Source organism: Castanea sativa, chromosome 8 (genome assembly GCF_040712315.1).
Source record: "Castanea sativa cultivar Marrone di Chiusa Pesio chromosome 8, ASM4071231v1".
Classification (NCBI taxonomy): domain Eukaryota; kingdom Viridiplantae; phylum Streptophyta; class Magnoliopsida; order Fagales; family Fagaceae; genus Castanea; species Castanea sativa.
In genome coordinates this window covers 34,460,891-34,476,534 of record NC_134020.1, presented here as the reverse complement: position 1 = coordinate 34,476,534, position 15,644 = coordinate 34,460,891, and the positions used below count along the sequence as shown (strand labels likewise).

At 33.4% G+C, this 15,644-nt stretch overlaps 1 protein-coding gene across 1 annotated transcript; it reads right to left on the bottom strand.

Moving 5' to 3' along the window:
- Positions 1 to 2,674: 2,674 nt before the first annotated feature.
- On the bottom strand, positions 2,675 to 10,120 carry LOC142607979 (MLO-like protein 6). The gene is made up of 15 exons (XM_075779671.1): positions 9,666 to 10,120; positions 9,484 to 9,541; positions 9,122 to 9,369; positions 8,448 to 8,564; positions 8,298 to 8,358; positions 8,111 to 8,199; positions 5,859 to 5,933; positions 5,326 to 5,420; positions 4,990 to 5,039; positions 4,641 to 4,681; positions 4,362 to 4,535; positions 4,226 to 4,261; positions 3,679 to 3,746; positions 3,529 to 3,589; positions 2,675 to 3,409 (listed from the first exon to the last, which is right to left on the bottom strand). Exons 1-15 carry the CDS (start codon positions 9,786 to 9,788, stop codon positions 2,933 to 2,935), a joined length of 1,773 nt encoding a protein of 590 aa, XP_075635786.1. The 5' UTR covers positions 9,789 to 10,120; the 3' UTR covers positions 2,675 to 2,932.
- Positions 10,121 to 15,644: the final 5,524 nt, after the last annotated feature.

Genomic DNA, 15,644 nt, shown 5'->3' with positions numbered 1-15,644 from the left:
ACGTGCAGCCTATGGCTGAAGGAACTATAGTACATGCTTGGTGGGATTGTAAAAAGAATAGATCAATTTGGGAAAAGGAATTTCTCAGTGTTCACAATGATGGGCAGCCTCCACTTTAGTATTGGTGGTGGTGCTAAAAAATCTATATTGCTATTTTTAGCATCACTAAATACCAAAATGTGGTTACATTAGTTGAGGCAAATCAATATTTTTTGGCTCCATAGCTACGATGCATAGTTACTATAGCTTTTAAGCTCCACTAAATACTAAAATGTGGCTATATTGGTGGTGCCAAAGCCACATATTTTGGCTCCACAGCTACAATGCACTGCTAAAATATATTAAATTGTTGTGTTCGCACTACTTTTTTAATAAAAAAAATCTATTTTAGTCATGTTCACGCTACTTTTTAATGAATTTTTTATATTATTTTAATCAAATAACTAAAATTATAGATCTATTGATGTTGGTGTTGGTTTTGAAATCACACACAAGCTTGAAAGTCCTATGGTGTAGAGAGAGAGAGAGTATGTGTATTGTTGTGAATGATTTCGTATATTCATAAATATCTTACTCTGCCCCTTATATAGCTAAAACAGAGCAACAGGAAAGTATAGCCACATAACTAACAATCAAGACAACCAATACAAACATGACAAGTGGCAGAGAGATAAAACTAACTAACTAATTGTGCATTGTATAAATGGCACCCGTTTAATGCACTACTACTCTATACTACTGTAGCTTATCACTTCTATATACAAACTACAATATACAAAATACAGAACTACTATCTACAAGATAATCCATGCTTTAACACTCCCCTCAAGGTGAAAAATATATGTTTACTAAGTTTATCTTGGATAACAAATAATGAAATTGTTTGTCCAAGTGCCTTAGTGAAGAAATCTGCAATCTGGTGTCTAGTAGGAACATGAAAGGTTTTGATCGCACCATCTTGAATCTTCTCTCAAATGAAGTAACAATCTATCTCTATATGCTTTGTTCTTTTGTGGAAAACTGGATTTGCAGCAATATAAATAGTTGCCTTGATATCACAGTAAAGAGAAGCTGCTTGATTGTGCTCTAGTCCAAAGGTCTTAAGCAAAGCTATTAGCCAAACAATTTCACTTGTGACTATAGCCATTGATTTGTATTTAGACTCTGCTGAAGATCTTCATACAACCTATTGCTTCTTATACTTCCAAGAAATCAAAGACTCACCAAGAAAGACACAAAAGCCTAATATGGACCTTCTGGTATCTAGACATGCTGCCCAATCAGCATCACAGTAGGCCTAAAATCTCAATTCTGAGCTTGCAAAAAGAAACAAACCTTGACCTGGTGTCTTCTTTAGGTATTAAGAACTCTATAAGCTGCTTGCAAGTGAGGCACTTTGGGAGAACTCATGAACTGGCTAAGCTTGTATACTAAGTAGCATATGTCTGGTCTAGTGAGTGTCAAATAGAACAATTTACCTATCAACCTTCTGTACAAGGAAGGATCGGGAACATCCTCCCCCATTGAATTTGGCAGACTGCTCCATTGGCACATTGGTAGGCTTGCTAGCTAGAAAACTTGTATCAGAAAGTAGCTTCAAGGTAATTTCCTTTGACATAAGCTAATACCCTTCTCAGTTCTAACAACTTCAAGGCCTAAGAAATACTTTAAAGTGCCAAGATCTTTTAGCTTGAATTTGTTGTCTAGGAAAAGCTTGAAGGTATTGACAGGTGTATTGCTAAATTTATGGCTCTACTAACTTGGATACACATTTAAGAAATAGAAATCTTTGCCTTTTGATATGCTGTGCTGGTCAGTGTGGAATCGTAGAAACAAAATCAAAGTTCATGGGAATGCTATCCCTGTGGAGCAGCTGTTCAACCAAGTAACTCACCTACTACAAGAATTTCAGCAAGCTCGAGTAACTCACCAGGCCTACTTGGAAGCCTCTTGACCCCCAATGAATTGAAAACAAATTTTGATGGGGTTGTGTTTGAAGACTCGCAGGAAGCACATACCAGGTGGTTGTTCGAAATTCCCAAGGGGAAATTACGGCAAATCTGTTCGAGAAAATCCCTTTGCCATCTTCAGTTTCTGTTTTGGAGACCTTGGCTTCACGTCAAGCTGTTTTGTTCATCTTGGAGCTTGGTTTCCATAGTTCCAGTTTTGAGGGTGACTCCAAAGTTTCAATTAACGCTCTCCAACACAATAATCTAATCCATTTGGAGTTTGGTCTTCTTGTAGAAGACACTTCGTCTTATGTTAACTTTTACGGATCAAGTTTCTCTCTCTCATACTTATCGGTAAGGCAATGCTCTAGCTCACACTTTAGCCAAGAAAGCCAGGTATTCTTTTTTCTTTTTTTTAATCTGAGTGGAGTGTGTTCCCCAAACCTTCATGTTTGTTATGTTTCAGACCTTTCTACTATGAATTAAAAGCAGAAAAGGTTTTATTCTATAAAAAAAAAAAAAGTCGAGTAAAACCTAAATGAAAATTGTACCATATTCCAAAAAATCTGACTGCCTTTTCAAGAAATTTCAGAACAGTTTTATTTAATTTATTTGAAAAATATGATAAACATTAACAAACTTATTTGAAAAATATTAATTACTCCTTGGACCTTTTACTCAGTCTAATTGCATGTGTTAATTTTTTTTCAATTAAGGAAATCTCCTGTGGAGAAGTTTTGGCCATTTATTTGCATTAAAAAATTATTCAAAGTATGTATATACATATGCAGTGGAAAAAATGAACGCATCAGTATCTCTACATTTCGATTCAAAAATTTCAAAGCATATCAAAAGATTATGCAACTCAAAACAATTCCCCGATCTGTACGTTCACTCCAATCATGGCATCATTCTTTTCCCTCCTCTTCCTTGTCGTCATTATCTCCAATCAATTTCAATGTAGCGAAATTTTCACACGCTCGTTACTTTTTTTCAAGCACTTGTCTTTTATCAAACGAAAAGTCCTTTGGTCCGATATCAATTTCATGTTGTGCACGAGCTGGTTGTGGTATTGGAGCCACCTGACCCAAGTTCAACTCATTGACATCCTTGTCATACTCTATGTAACTTTGGTCCGTTTGGTGGTGGTGATAAGAGAGGGAGCCATCGCCAACCGGCCGGTGGCGGTATGATGGGGAGGGGGACTCGGTTTCCCAATGCTCAATGTCAAAATTGGATATTCTTGGTGAAGCTTGGACGCTGTCCATTTCACTCCTGTAGTTGCGCAAGAGATGAACCGGGGACAAGTGGTGGGATGGGGTTGCTGGTCTACTAGACATAGGTGTTACGGATACAGACCCCTTGTTCTCCTTTAGGTGCTTCTTAGCTGAGTGGTGCCAGTTGCGTAAAGCCAAGGCTACTCTTTCATTGAATATGGTTGGTTTCATGGTTGAACCCATCTGCTCATAACATTAAAAAAAAAAAACTCAAGCATTATGATGTTGAACCATTTTAGAAAAATTTATATACTTTTTTTATTTGACATGTTAATGTGTATATGTCTTAGCCATTGCTTTACCTGTGTTACGAGGGCATAGAGTGGTAGAGTGACGTAGCTGCAGAGAATTTGTATGAGGACCCTGAGAAAGCACCACCATTTTGTTAGTATATTAGAAAATTTAAGTTGATATAATTTGAGCATTATGAATGTAAGAAGTTTGAGACGTACCCCATTGAGATTCTGATGACGATATCCTCTGTATGCTTGTGGAAACATGATCGCAAACCAAATTCATACTGAAAAACCCAAAAAAGAAAAGAAAGGGAGGTTCAGCATATTTATACAAATTTTAGTAAAATATCCTATAATCGTTTTTGAACTAAAGAACATACATTCTAAAGAAAGATCACAATACGTTGTTTTGTTTTTAATTGGTAAATTTTGATTGCAAAACTCACTCCAACCTCCTACCTTTACCAAAAGGCATAATGATACACAATTCATGAATTTTCTTTTGGATAAGGCTTCCATCCAGTGTATTGAACGGAATACAAGACTGATATATGATCAATTTTAGACATATGTCGTGTTTGTTTTGCGTTCAATACTTCAATATATATATATGCTTAGCTTTTGTGTAATACACAATGGAAATGGTAGTGAAGCACAATAATTGGCTTCAAATTTAAGCACGTTTTTCATTCTCTCTTTTTCCAATTTTTCACTCGTACTTTTTTTAGTGCTAAACATAGGGAAATAGAATATAGAAGCTTACTGTAGCCCATGCAAAGAAAGCAAGCTGAAAGGCATTCTGCAATAAAGAATAAAGACCACAATGAAGTGTAAGTGAATAATGATGATGTTGGATTAATTAAATCAAATCTATAGAAGATAGAAAATTGAAAAAGTACCTGAAATAGAACAAAGTTAATGAGGTAGAGAATGAGGCGAGGGTGATTGAACCAGAAGAGGTCATCACCTGGTTGAACCACTGGGGTACCCTTCACAACCTCTCCTCTCTCTTGGATTCTCAATGCCATTTTGGTTATGATCACCTGTAGCTTGGTCCCAACTAATAGTATGACCTGCAGGTGCATTTTTAGCCGTTAGATCTGCTAATTATGTTAACATTTGAAAACTGTTTATAAAAAATGAATTATATATCTCAGAGACACAGATAATTTGCTTACAATCAATGGGATAATTGGTAGCCATAGATAAGATTTCAAGCCTGCAAAAGGAAGAGAACTTTAGTCAAATAATTCGGCCAAAAATATTCAGGAACAAACTTATAGTCAAGAATACACCATTTATGTGTTTTATAAGGAATCTTTTTGTTAAGTTTAGAAATTTCCTTTCTTTTAGGCTGTGTCATTTTTTTTTTATTCCCATGCATTGCTTGTGCTAGGCCCTAAACAATTTGTAATCAATCGTGTGAGACATGTATCGGATTTTGGCATTCTATATAGAAGAGAGAATATATATCTTTTTTTACTAAACATAAATAAGTATATACTTTAAAAATTGTTCTTTACTCACCATGAGTGTTAAAGAGCAAGAATAGCACTGCCAAAAACCAGATAGGAGGGCTGAAAATTGACAACAAGAAAATGTTACATAAGTCATTGGAGTTAATTAGGGGTGTATAGATAATTAATTAAGAGAGAAAAAAATCATTATTTCACACTCTTTAACGTTATTTTTAGTATACACAATGTTTACACTTTCACATTAGCTATCTCTTCTCTTTTTTTTTTGGATCAAGAATGTTCACATTTAACATCTGATGTATACGAATAGTATTAAAAAAATGTGGGACAAACAAAGCTGAACTAACATTGAATCTGATAAAAAGTAAGGGCCTGAAGCACCAACCTGATTCCCACAACAACCTTGAAATCCTCTTCCAATGATCTATTGATATACTTTTGGAAGTTAAATTTCTGATGGCTTTGAGGTGCCAAATGTGCCTGATTTATTGCATACAAATAAGGGAAAACTTAGTGGGGGAAAAATCATAGAATGAAACGATTTAGACATCTAAAGTTCAGGAATTTGAGGGCACACGTTTTACATTACTCCTAAATGAGAAAAACAGAATTTTTCAATGTTCCAACTTGCAACTCAATTGGTTGACATTCTTTGTTATTATTATTGGACAACATGGAATTGACCAAACAAAATTTCTTCTCCTTAAATAATATATGCTGTTTTCTTGCGTAGTTTAATATTTTAGAGATTTCTTTGACCTCAAACAATATAGTCCACGTAGTAGCAGATTATAGTTGGTTTCAAGGCCTGCCTTGCAAGCCCAAATAATCTCTTTACTAAAAGAAATTTTTGCCCAAAAAAAAAAAGCAATATGGGTTACGTAAAATGTAGATACTCTTATTAGAAGAAATAATTACCATGATAAATCCATGTCTCAAGGTCAAGTAATCAACTTTAGGAACCGACCTGACAAACTGCCTGAAGAAACATACCTGCAAAAGGAAAATAAACGTGAAAATGAATTTCTAGAAGAAGAAAATTAAAAAAAAAAAAAGGAAGTCTCTTACTGAAAGTACTTATTTGACTATGACTTGGAGAAAAATTCATATTGTTAACGAGGACAGATTCGTCAATTGGAAGTTGGAATAAAAAATAGTCAAATAAGCTACATAATTTTTTCTTTTTTTAATAAACAGCTACATAAATGTAAGTCAATTCCTTCTCAAAAAAGAAAAGAAAAAAAGCTGCATAAATGTATAGAAGAAAAATTCATACAAAACATAAAATAATAGTAATAAATAAATTGTCCAGTCCTGGACCATCTTTGGACGGCTAGCTACTACGTCGTTTTCAAAACTTGCCATACCAAGACCGTTATCATGTTGTCCTAAATCGGTATTCACCAAGACCGTTACCGTATTCCATAAAAGAAAAGAAAAGAAAAGAAAAGAAAAGAAATTAAGGCATAGCAGCACAGCTACTCCTACGCCAGCAATGGCATAAAATAGAAAATTGATGTTGTCAAGGACTCAAGGGAAACCTTATAATATATACTAAGGAAAAATTTATCATCAATATATATATGGGTTCGGTTAATATGTGTCCTAAGGGTATATATTAAGCCATTTATTTTTAAAAATATTTTATGAAAAATTAAAAAAGTTATAAAATCTTTTCAATTCTAAATAAATTTTTTTTCAAAAATAATATACTATTGTATATTTTTAGGACACATATTAATAAAATCTAATATATATATTTATACGAAGGAAATGTCATATCATATATGTGTACCTGCGTGTACGAAGGAAAGGATATCAGGCTCTTCTAATTTTTTAGTATTTTTTTTATTTAATTTGAGCAATTCTTAACTGATATTTTTTAATAAACAAATGCACAGTATAAAGGTCACCTTTTCGGTGCAGGTAATGTTTAGTGACTCTTGACAAGCACATAATCTAGAGAGGGTTGCCTTTCAAAGCTCATCAATACATAATGCATATAAAATTTATGTTGGAAAAAATTATTTTTACCATTTTATTTTATTATTTAACTTATTTTTGCTACTATTTATAAGTTTGATTGCACTTTTTTATATTATTCATGAGTTTTGCTATACTATTTCAATTAATTTTTACCTTTATTTACAGTACTTTTAGCAAAAAAATTTCAGTTTTAGCAAAATAAGTGAATCCCAAACGAACCATTAGTAATACTTCGAGGTTTTGAAATTCCTTTTTTTTTTTTTTTCTTTTAACATCCTAAAGGGAATTTGATTTATCTCAAAAAAATAAAAATAAAAAAAGAGATCCTAAAGGGTATTCTACTTGAAAATAATTCTAAAGTCATCGATTTAGTTTATAATATGGTACAATTACTTTTAGATGTGATACTCAGAAGTAGATTTGAGACTAGAGTTCAATAAAAATACCAACCAAATAGTATATTGAACTTTCTTGGTAAATGACAATCAATGTGAACCAAAAACAAAAGGCTAGAGGGAATTTTATTTAAATATGAGCCCTAGACTTCTTTTTTTTTGGAGAATGATTGTGAGCCCTGTTCTTTGTTGATAATTAATGGGACATGGGTCCGTTTTGTTAGGTATAGTAGAACGTCACGTGATTTTCAAAGTGGGAATGCATCATATGCCCACAAAACTGGTCCTTATAATTTCTATGGTGACAATAATAACTAGAAAACACGCATAATCAAATCTAGCTATATATCTCATGAGTGACTGTAATCAGCGTAGAGTAATTCTTGTTCTTGAAACTTTCAATTGAAACCATTGGTATTTAATAATTCCATGACTTGATGTCAAATCTAAGAAAGAGATATGTTCTCCTATAGAAGGGGATTCAAATAATTCATCTTTCGTCTACATGCTTCGTCAAGTTGGCTTGTGGGGTTCTTTTTTTTATTGTTTTGCAGGAGAATGAAAATGAAGTTTACCTAAGTGTTACCTATAAAAAGTTCAAGAAAGTGTACAAGTACTGCTAGCTTCTGAAAAATTCAAACTTGGGATTTATTTTCTTCCTACTTTTTGGCATAATTTAAGAGAGAGTTCTTTTATCTAAGTGTTAATTTTTGGCAAGAAGCATAAGCTTTTTTAGCACCACTGTACCAAAGTAAACTCAAATGGGAAAAGAGGAAAAGAGTTACTTACTATCCACATGAGAGCAGGTGTTTTGGTCCAAAAGCTCAAGTGTCTTCTCCCAAATGATGTGTCCCTTGCAAACCTGAATCGCTCTGGGTCTGTGACACATGCAACACTAGGCTTTGTCAGTATACAAATGTAAGTGTACCTATGTATAAGCACAAAATCAAGCTACATAATGTTAATTTGGGCTAACCGTGTGAGAACTGGTACTCAGCTGTTCTTGTTTCAGTCTCCCAATGCTTCCAACTTCTCATCTGGAACCAAACAGGCCTAGTGTGAGTTTCGGGGAAAAAAATAGGTAAAAGTAATGTAAGTAAATTTGGTAGGATAAATGAATATATACCTTGGCTCTACCCAAAACCAGTGTGAGAACGCAATAAAGGACGTGAAATAGAGCCAACACGAAGATAAAAATGTGTAGTTGATGAATACCATCTTTGGACACAAATGGGACCATATTCTGCAAATTAGAATAGCAAACATACCCAAATTAAGATCTAATTAGACACAAATGTATACCATATGCTTGCTTTTTGTTCCTTTTTTAAACACAACGATGAACCTAGCTAAATTAGCACATAAGTCATCACCAGCTCATAAAGATTCTTTTGAATAAATTAATTTTTTATTCCACAACCACATAATAGGATTAAAAAATAAACAGTAAGAGGCACGTAAGTAAAAGGAAAAGAATGTTACTGAACAGACAAAAAAAGTCAAGAACTTTGGTGTAAAACCGTGGACAAATTAAATCATTCCATACGCTGTAAACTAGACAATTGACAAAGTGTCCCTTGTCCCCATTCTGCGCAAATTGCAAGTTTGCTATGGAATTCCAAACCTTGGTTTTACATATATATTTGATTTGATTTTAGTTTCTTGTATAATATTCTCATTCAAACTGATATACTATCATTCAAAAGGCACATAATAATAAAAAATATTTGAAAATTGCAATGTATTGCCTATTCTTTCTTTAAGGTATAAGAAGAGACAAAAGATGGAATATAAACACACCCTTTCTGCACATTTATCTGTAGATGAGGCTGCGCCTGCTAAAATGCGACGAAACCCTTCGCTGGAAGCCGATACAGTTAGTAGCCTCCGGCCATTGGCTGAATTCGTTTGATACTCTTGGCTTAGAGCCTCTTCTTCCTTACTGCATGGATGCCATGATGCTCCAATTTTCTGGGATACACATGCACTTGAAATTGGACCTTGTCCTACCGTTAAAAGCAAGGATATAAATCCCAATAACATAAGCTCTGCATGAACCAAAAGAGCAACAAACAAACAAAAAAAAGTTAATTAATACTTCAATAGTATATAGTTTGTCTAATTTTAACATTGAGATGAACATGAGGAATAGTGGTGTGTACCTGATTTGATCTTTTCTAGTGCTTCATATAAAGCTCTTTTATGTTTCTTCTTCAACCACTGCAAGTTGGTGCAATGAAAAGATCTCAATATTCTGAACTCAGAATCAAATAAACATGTCCAAGCAGTAAAACCCCGAAAACCAAATTGAGAATTGTTGAAGTAGAAGTAGTCATAGACATACCTTTCCTATGAGATGAATGATGTGCTCGATGATAATGGATACTAGAACCAAAATGAAACACACCACGGCAACAGCCCAAGTCGGTGTTTCTTCTAAAGATCTTCCTCCAGCTGCTCCTGCCATGACCTCAAATTACCAAACCTCTTACAGCTAGAGAGAACTTAACAATAAAACATATATAAAGCTCGATGGCGGCCAGAAATTCTCGAATGAGGTATTCAACTCCAGGGATGACTCGAAAAAGAAATTTTTTTTATTGGTTCGTTGACAAAGTACAGTTTGGAGGGCTTTGAAACTAGGAAAGCATAGAAACCCGCGTGAGTTGATGGATTCCAGTTTTGAGAGATTTGAAACTGTGTATGAAATTGATGAAGTATATAGTTTCAAGAGATGAAAAACTAGGTGTGAAGCTATATAAATAATTGTGATGTAGTAGTAGAAAAATATGTATGGACAAATGAGAGCTTAAATATCTTGGGGTATATATAAGGGAGTTTGTGTAGAAGGAACTTGAGGAAAAAAAAAATAGAAGGGCCAAGTGGATACGACTTTGACAATTTTGACGCGTGAAATGAGGGACACTGAAAAATCGAAATGAATCCATGAGAGAGAGACAAAAAATCCACGTTTTTGTTTTCTTACCCTCGTTTTACTTATACTTTTTTATAAAATATTTATAATTATATGCTCTGATATACTTATTTTAAAATTAAAAACAAATATGTTGAAAAATATAAAAGAAAATGCAAAATGATGAGTGTGAGATAATCATTACTCATTTGTTTTATTTTTTGATAAATTTTAGAAGCACATAAGAAGATTCATAATTATTAAAGTGACAAGTTGTTATTAATAAGTAAAAAAATTGATATTAAATAGTATATTTAAATGAAAATCATAAAAAGTTTGTCCACTCAACTCTTGTGAAAATGAAATTTATTATAATTCAATCCTAATATATACTTTAAATGTGTTACCTTAAATTCTATATATACCTTTGTTATTGTGGCACCTACTTGGAAATTATGAAACTCTTTTTTTTTTTTTAATAAATATATGAGAAATGATATGTCCATAACATTTTTATAACATTTTTACAACAAATCTTAAGTGGCAGGATGTTACTGGTTGTTATTGTTGGGGCAAAAAAGTAATCTTAATGTTAGGTTCAAATTTGAACCAATAACAACTAATCATCTATGATTTGTTGTAAAAATATTGTGAACGTAGCACCTCTCTAAATATATTAGGAAAGTATGAAACTCTTTAAGGCATAAATGAGTCATTATTTTTTTGGCCTTCATACTGAGAGAGTCCGTGACTTGAACAAAAAATTCAAAGTACCGGTTGACTAATTCGTAATCGTATACAGCAGTACGTCTTTACCGACCTAGATAATTAGGATCAATATAAAATCACAGCCGTTGATCACTCCCCGAGCAAATACCTTTTTGCACCACCCTTTGTCAAACAAAAAATATTACTCTACGAGATATTCAAAGGTATTAACTCTCAAAGTATGTAAAATTGTGTCCTCCCATATCTGTAGTAGATTCTACTCATTAAATCTATGATGAAATTTACAAATTAAATTAATGTTAGAATTTATCATAAATGTAAAATGAAAAAATATCATTTTTTTATATTCTGAGTGTACTTAACAATCTTTCATGATTCACAATTTCAAACCAATTGTTAATTAATACTTAATAACTCTTATTTCAAAAAAAAAAAAAAACACTTTACAACTGAGTCCAGATATACCTTTTGCTTCTTTCACATTTATAGAACAGAGGAAAAAAAGATCAGCAGCTATTAAATAGGCCGTGGCTTGACTGTGAGTGTAAATAATTTAATATTTAATAAAATTATAAATACGTTTCTACACATATACGTTTCTTGACTTTTTCAGTTTTGTTTTTTCAAACGAAATTTCTGCACCCAGGCCGGCCCTAGGCCTGAGGCCATGGCCTAAGGCCCCTAACATGAAAACGCCCACAAATATGGGTCTGTAATTTTTTAAAATAAATTAAAGAAAAATGTGTGTTAGGTGTTTTTTTTTTTTTTTTTTTTTCAAAGTCTAAAATATTAGAGTTATGCTAGTATATTACAATTTTTTTTACACCAAGTCCTATAAATTGACATGTCATCAATTACATGAAATAATTCAATACTCATTTATTCTTTTGTTAAAGTGTCACATAATTGTCATATCAGTTTGTAAACATTTTATAATAAAATTTATAGTAAGTTTAGCATTTTCTCAAAAAAAAAAAAGAATTAACAGAATGCAACCTAATCTCCATTAAATGAATGAAAAATGTTAAAGCTAATACAAATTTTATGACAAAAAACTTACAAATTGATGTAACAGTAATATGATCAGTATCACTTAAACTATATAATAAATGAATGTTTGAATAACTTTTTTTTTATTGGTGATATTGTAGTTTGTAAAACTTATAAAGTAAGTATCATTAGCTCACTTTAGGTGAATTGGTCATATTAATAAGTATGAATTAATAATAGATTTGAAATGAAAAAATAAACTTTATTATTTAAGTAATATTTAGATATAATAGGTCTCTTTAAAATTTTCGCCTTGAGCCTCAAATTATTTTGGTTTGGTCTTGTCTGCACCAACAACATTTTATTTTTATGGACATAATATTAGTAACGTCTAATGAAAATGATATTTTTGTCTTATTATTTTTTCTCCTATAGCAACTTGTGGTGTTATTTTGTGCTTATGTTTTAAGAAATAGATTTATATTTTGGTGGCATACAATTTGAGGAGTCATGCTCCTGAACCGACTACTTATATTATATCTACCAAGATTGGGGATCATCTTTCCTCGAGCTGAACTAAGAGCTAGCCAGCCTGTCTTGGTCTTGGGCCCACCATAGCCTAATCCTAAGCCATTGTAATTGGAGGGGATATGGATATGGTACTCTCTTGCCACATAGGGGTAAGAATCCGTGCCTCCTCACTTATGGCCTGTTTGGATGTTTAAAAAAGGAGGGGGAGTAGAGTAGAGGGAATGTGAGTAATTTAATTACCTTGTTTGAGAGTTTTTTAAGGAAGGAGGGGGAGGGGTTTGAAGGGGTTTCAACTACCTCCAACCCCCTCATTTTTAATTCCCCCAAATTGGAGAGATTTGGAGGGAGAGTAGAGCACATAAAATTATTGATAAAGTAAATTACCTAATTTACCCTTATTATATTTATAAAATTACAATGTTAAAAACAAGGGGAATGACTAATTACTCCCTTCCCCCTTACTAATTATAAAAACATCCAAACAAGGTGGAGGGTAATTATTCTCCTCTACTCTCCTCCCCACTATTCCCCTCCCCTCTACTCCCCTCTACTCTCCTCTTTCTCTAAACTCCCAAACAGGCCATTAGAGAGGAGCTGAACTGAGAGCTAGCCAGCCTGTCTTGGCCTTGGGCCCACCATATCCTAATCCTAAGCCATGGTAATTGGAGCTCACCATTCTTCATATTGGAGGCCCAAGATTTGTATGCCCCCAAATGGTACTCTCTTGCCACATAAGGGTAGGGGCTTGTTTGGATTTTTTTTTTCATCACTTATTACTCCTCACTCAATTTTCATCACTCATCACTCATCACTTAAAATATCTAAATTTCCTAATACCCACCCGTTTGGCACACTTTACTTAACTTCTTATCACTCAATTTTTCTACTTTTTTGTGTGACCCATTCCTGTAAGTTGGTCAAAAGGTCTGTTAAGCCTACCTGCGGAACACATTCCCCACCATTTTCTCTTTTCTCATTTCCACTCCACCCTTGTTACTCTCTCAAAACACAAACCTGAACCTAGCTAATCAAACCTTTCCCAGGCCTTCTTAAACACCCAAACCCCATTCCCACCTCATCTTCCTCAACCAACAACAACAGCAACAACAACAACAATCTAGAGTTCCAGCGCAAGAACTCGCGCTTTCTCGTTAGAAAAATCGAGGTGTTTCTCATCCTCTTAGATTTTCTCAAGGACTCGATCTCGACGACAAAAGCAACCTTAGCTTCGGCTTCAGCTTCAACTTCATCGACTTTGCCTTCTCAACCCAGTGGCGCCAATCTCCCACCTTCTCAACCCAGCGATGCCAATCCGTCGTTTTCCCTGTCGTGCCGAGCTGGAATTGGCTAACGACAATATTCCTCATTCCACTGCTGTGCCGTGCCAAGATCCCTTTTGCTTTTTTTTTTTTTTTTTGGGTTTTGGTTTGGTTTTATCTGAGATCGGAGTTAGTAACTTCGATGTTTGAATCTTCATTCTTCTGCTTCTTATATCTGAGAAGGCTCCGATCTGGTTTTTTTTTTTTTTTTTCATTCCAACGATTTCGTTTTTTTTTTTTTTGGAGATTGTTTGAATTGAAAAGTTTGTGGGTATTGTTTGAATTGAAAAGGAAAGAAAAGAAGAAAAAAAAAATAAAAAAAAAAAAAAAAGAAAGAACAGATCATCAATGTATGAGTGGTCGGTGAGTATGAGCTTTTTGCTCTGAAGAAGAACAGATAAAGAAGAAGAGAGAAAGAAGGAAAAGTGGAGAAAAAAAAAAAAGAAGAAGAAGAAGAAAAAAAAGAGTTACCGATGGGAGAGAGAAGGGACAGCTGACATGACAAGACCAGTGGGACCCAGTATGTAGTTTTAATTACAAAAATGTCATTGAAAATAGAGTTATGGAAACTGAAAACACTAATGTGTTTTCATTTTTCATAACTCATCACTCAAAAATCAGAGTTATGAGTGATAGAAACAAAAACCGCAAACAAAATCCAAACAGCCTTCTTAGCTATGGGTCCCACCATTTTTGAGTTATGAGTTATGGAAATAACAAATCCAAACAGCTCCTAAGAATCCTTGTCTCTTCACTTAGAGAGGAGCAATAATTTCAGTAAAGTCTGTGTGGTACACCTGATATTATTTATTACAGTCACGTGGCGTGTGGTTGATAAGCCAACACCAGAAACCTCTTTTTTCTATTTAGAAAAAAAAAAAAAATGGTACTCTCTTGCCTAAGTTATGATAATTCCATAATGATTTGTACAAATAGTTATCTCAACGGCATTTATAATACAAAATCTAAAAAAAATTAAAGATGTAAAGAAGTACTAAAAGCAAACCACATAATTGATAACGAAGTGAAAAATTAATGAAGAATCTCTTCAGCGGAAAAAATCACACCAATGTTCCAATTATGTCGAATATTTATGTAAGAGCACTTATAGCAGTGAAGCTAAATAGCTATATAGCTATTTTAACTCCACCAAAACACCAAAAAGAAGCATGCAGCAGTGGAGCTAAATCTATTTTTTTTTAGCTCATTGCTACAGTGCACATCTATAGATAGATATGCACTGTTCATGAGAGCTAAAAAAAAAATTAATTTTTTATTTTGCGTTCACATTACTTTTTTATTGTGGTGTTTTTATTGTAGTGAAATGTATTATTTTATTGTGGTAAATATATTATTTTATTGTGATGTTTATATTATTTTATTGTGTTGAAAGCTAAAATAGATCCACTGCTGCAGCATGTGTGTAGGTAAAATAGATAAAGTAACTTTTGATGGAGCTAAATTGCTAAATTTTTAGCTCCACTGCTGTGGATGTTCTAACCTCTTGTCTACACGAACCAAAACCTCCAACACTTCAATGAAGTCCTTAAATATTTATAGTAATTGTGAACTCACTTGAATCAAACTTTGTGGTTTCAAATAAAAGTTTAAAGCTCAAGGTGTATCAAGAATACCTTTTTTTTTTTTTTTTTTTTTTTTGGATCAAAGTACATGGGTGATTTTTCTTTTATTAGACTCAAGAAGAAAGCTTCGGATCTGAATCTATCAACTTAGCCACTACAAGTCTATTTTGGTCTTAAAGTCATGCAACCTATGGTTTATATGGGTGCACAAGGCAGGGTAAAAAGAGTAGCATAAATTATAGTTCTAGTAAAACTCA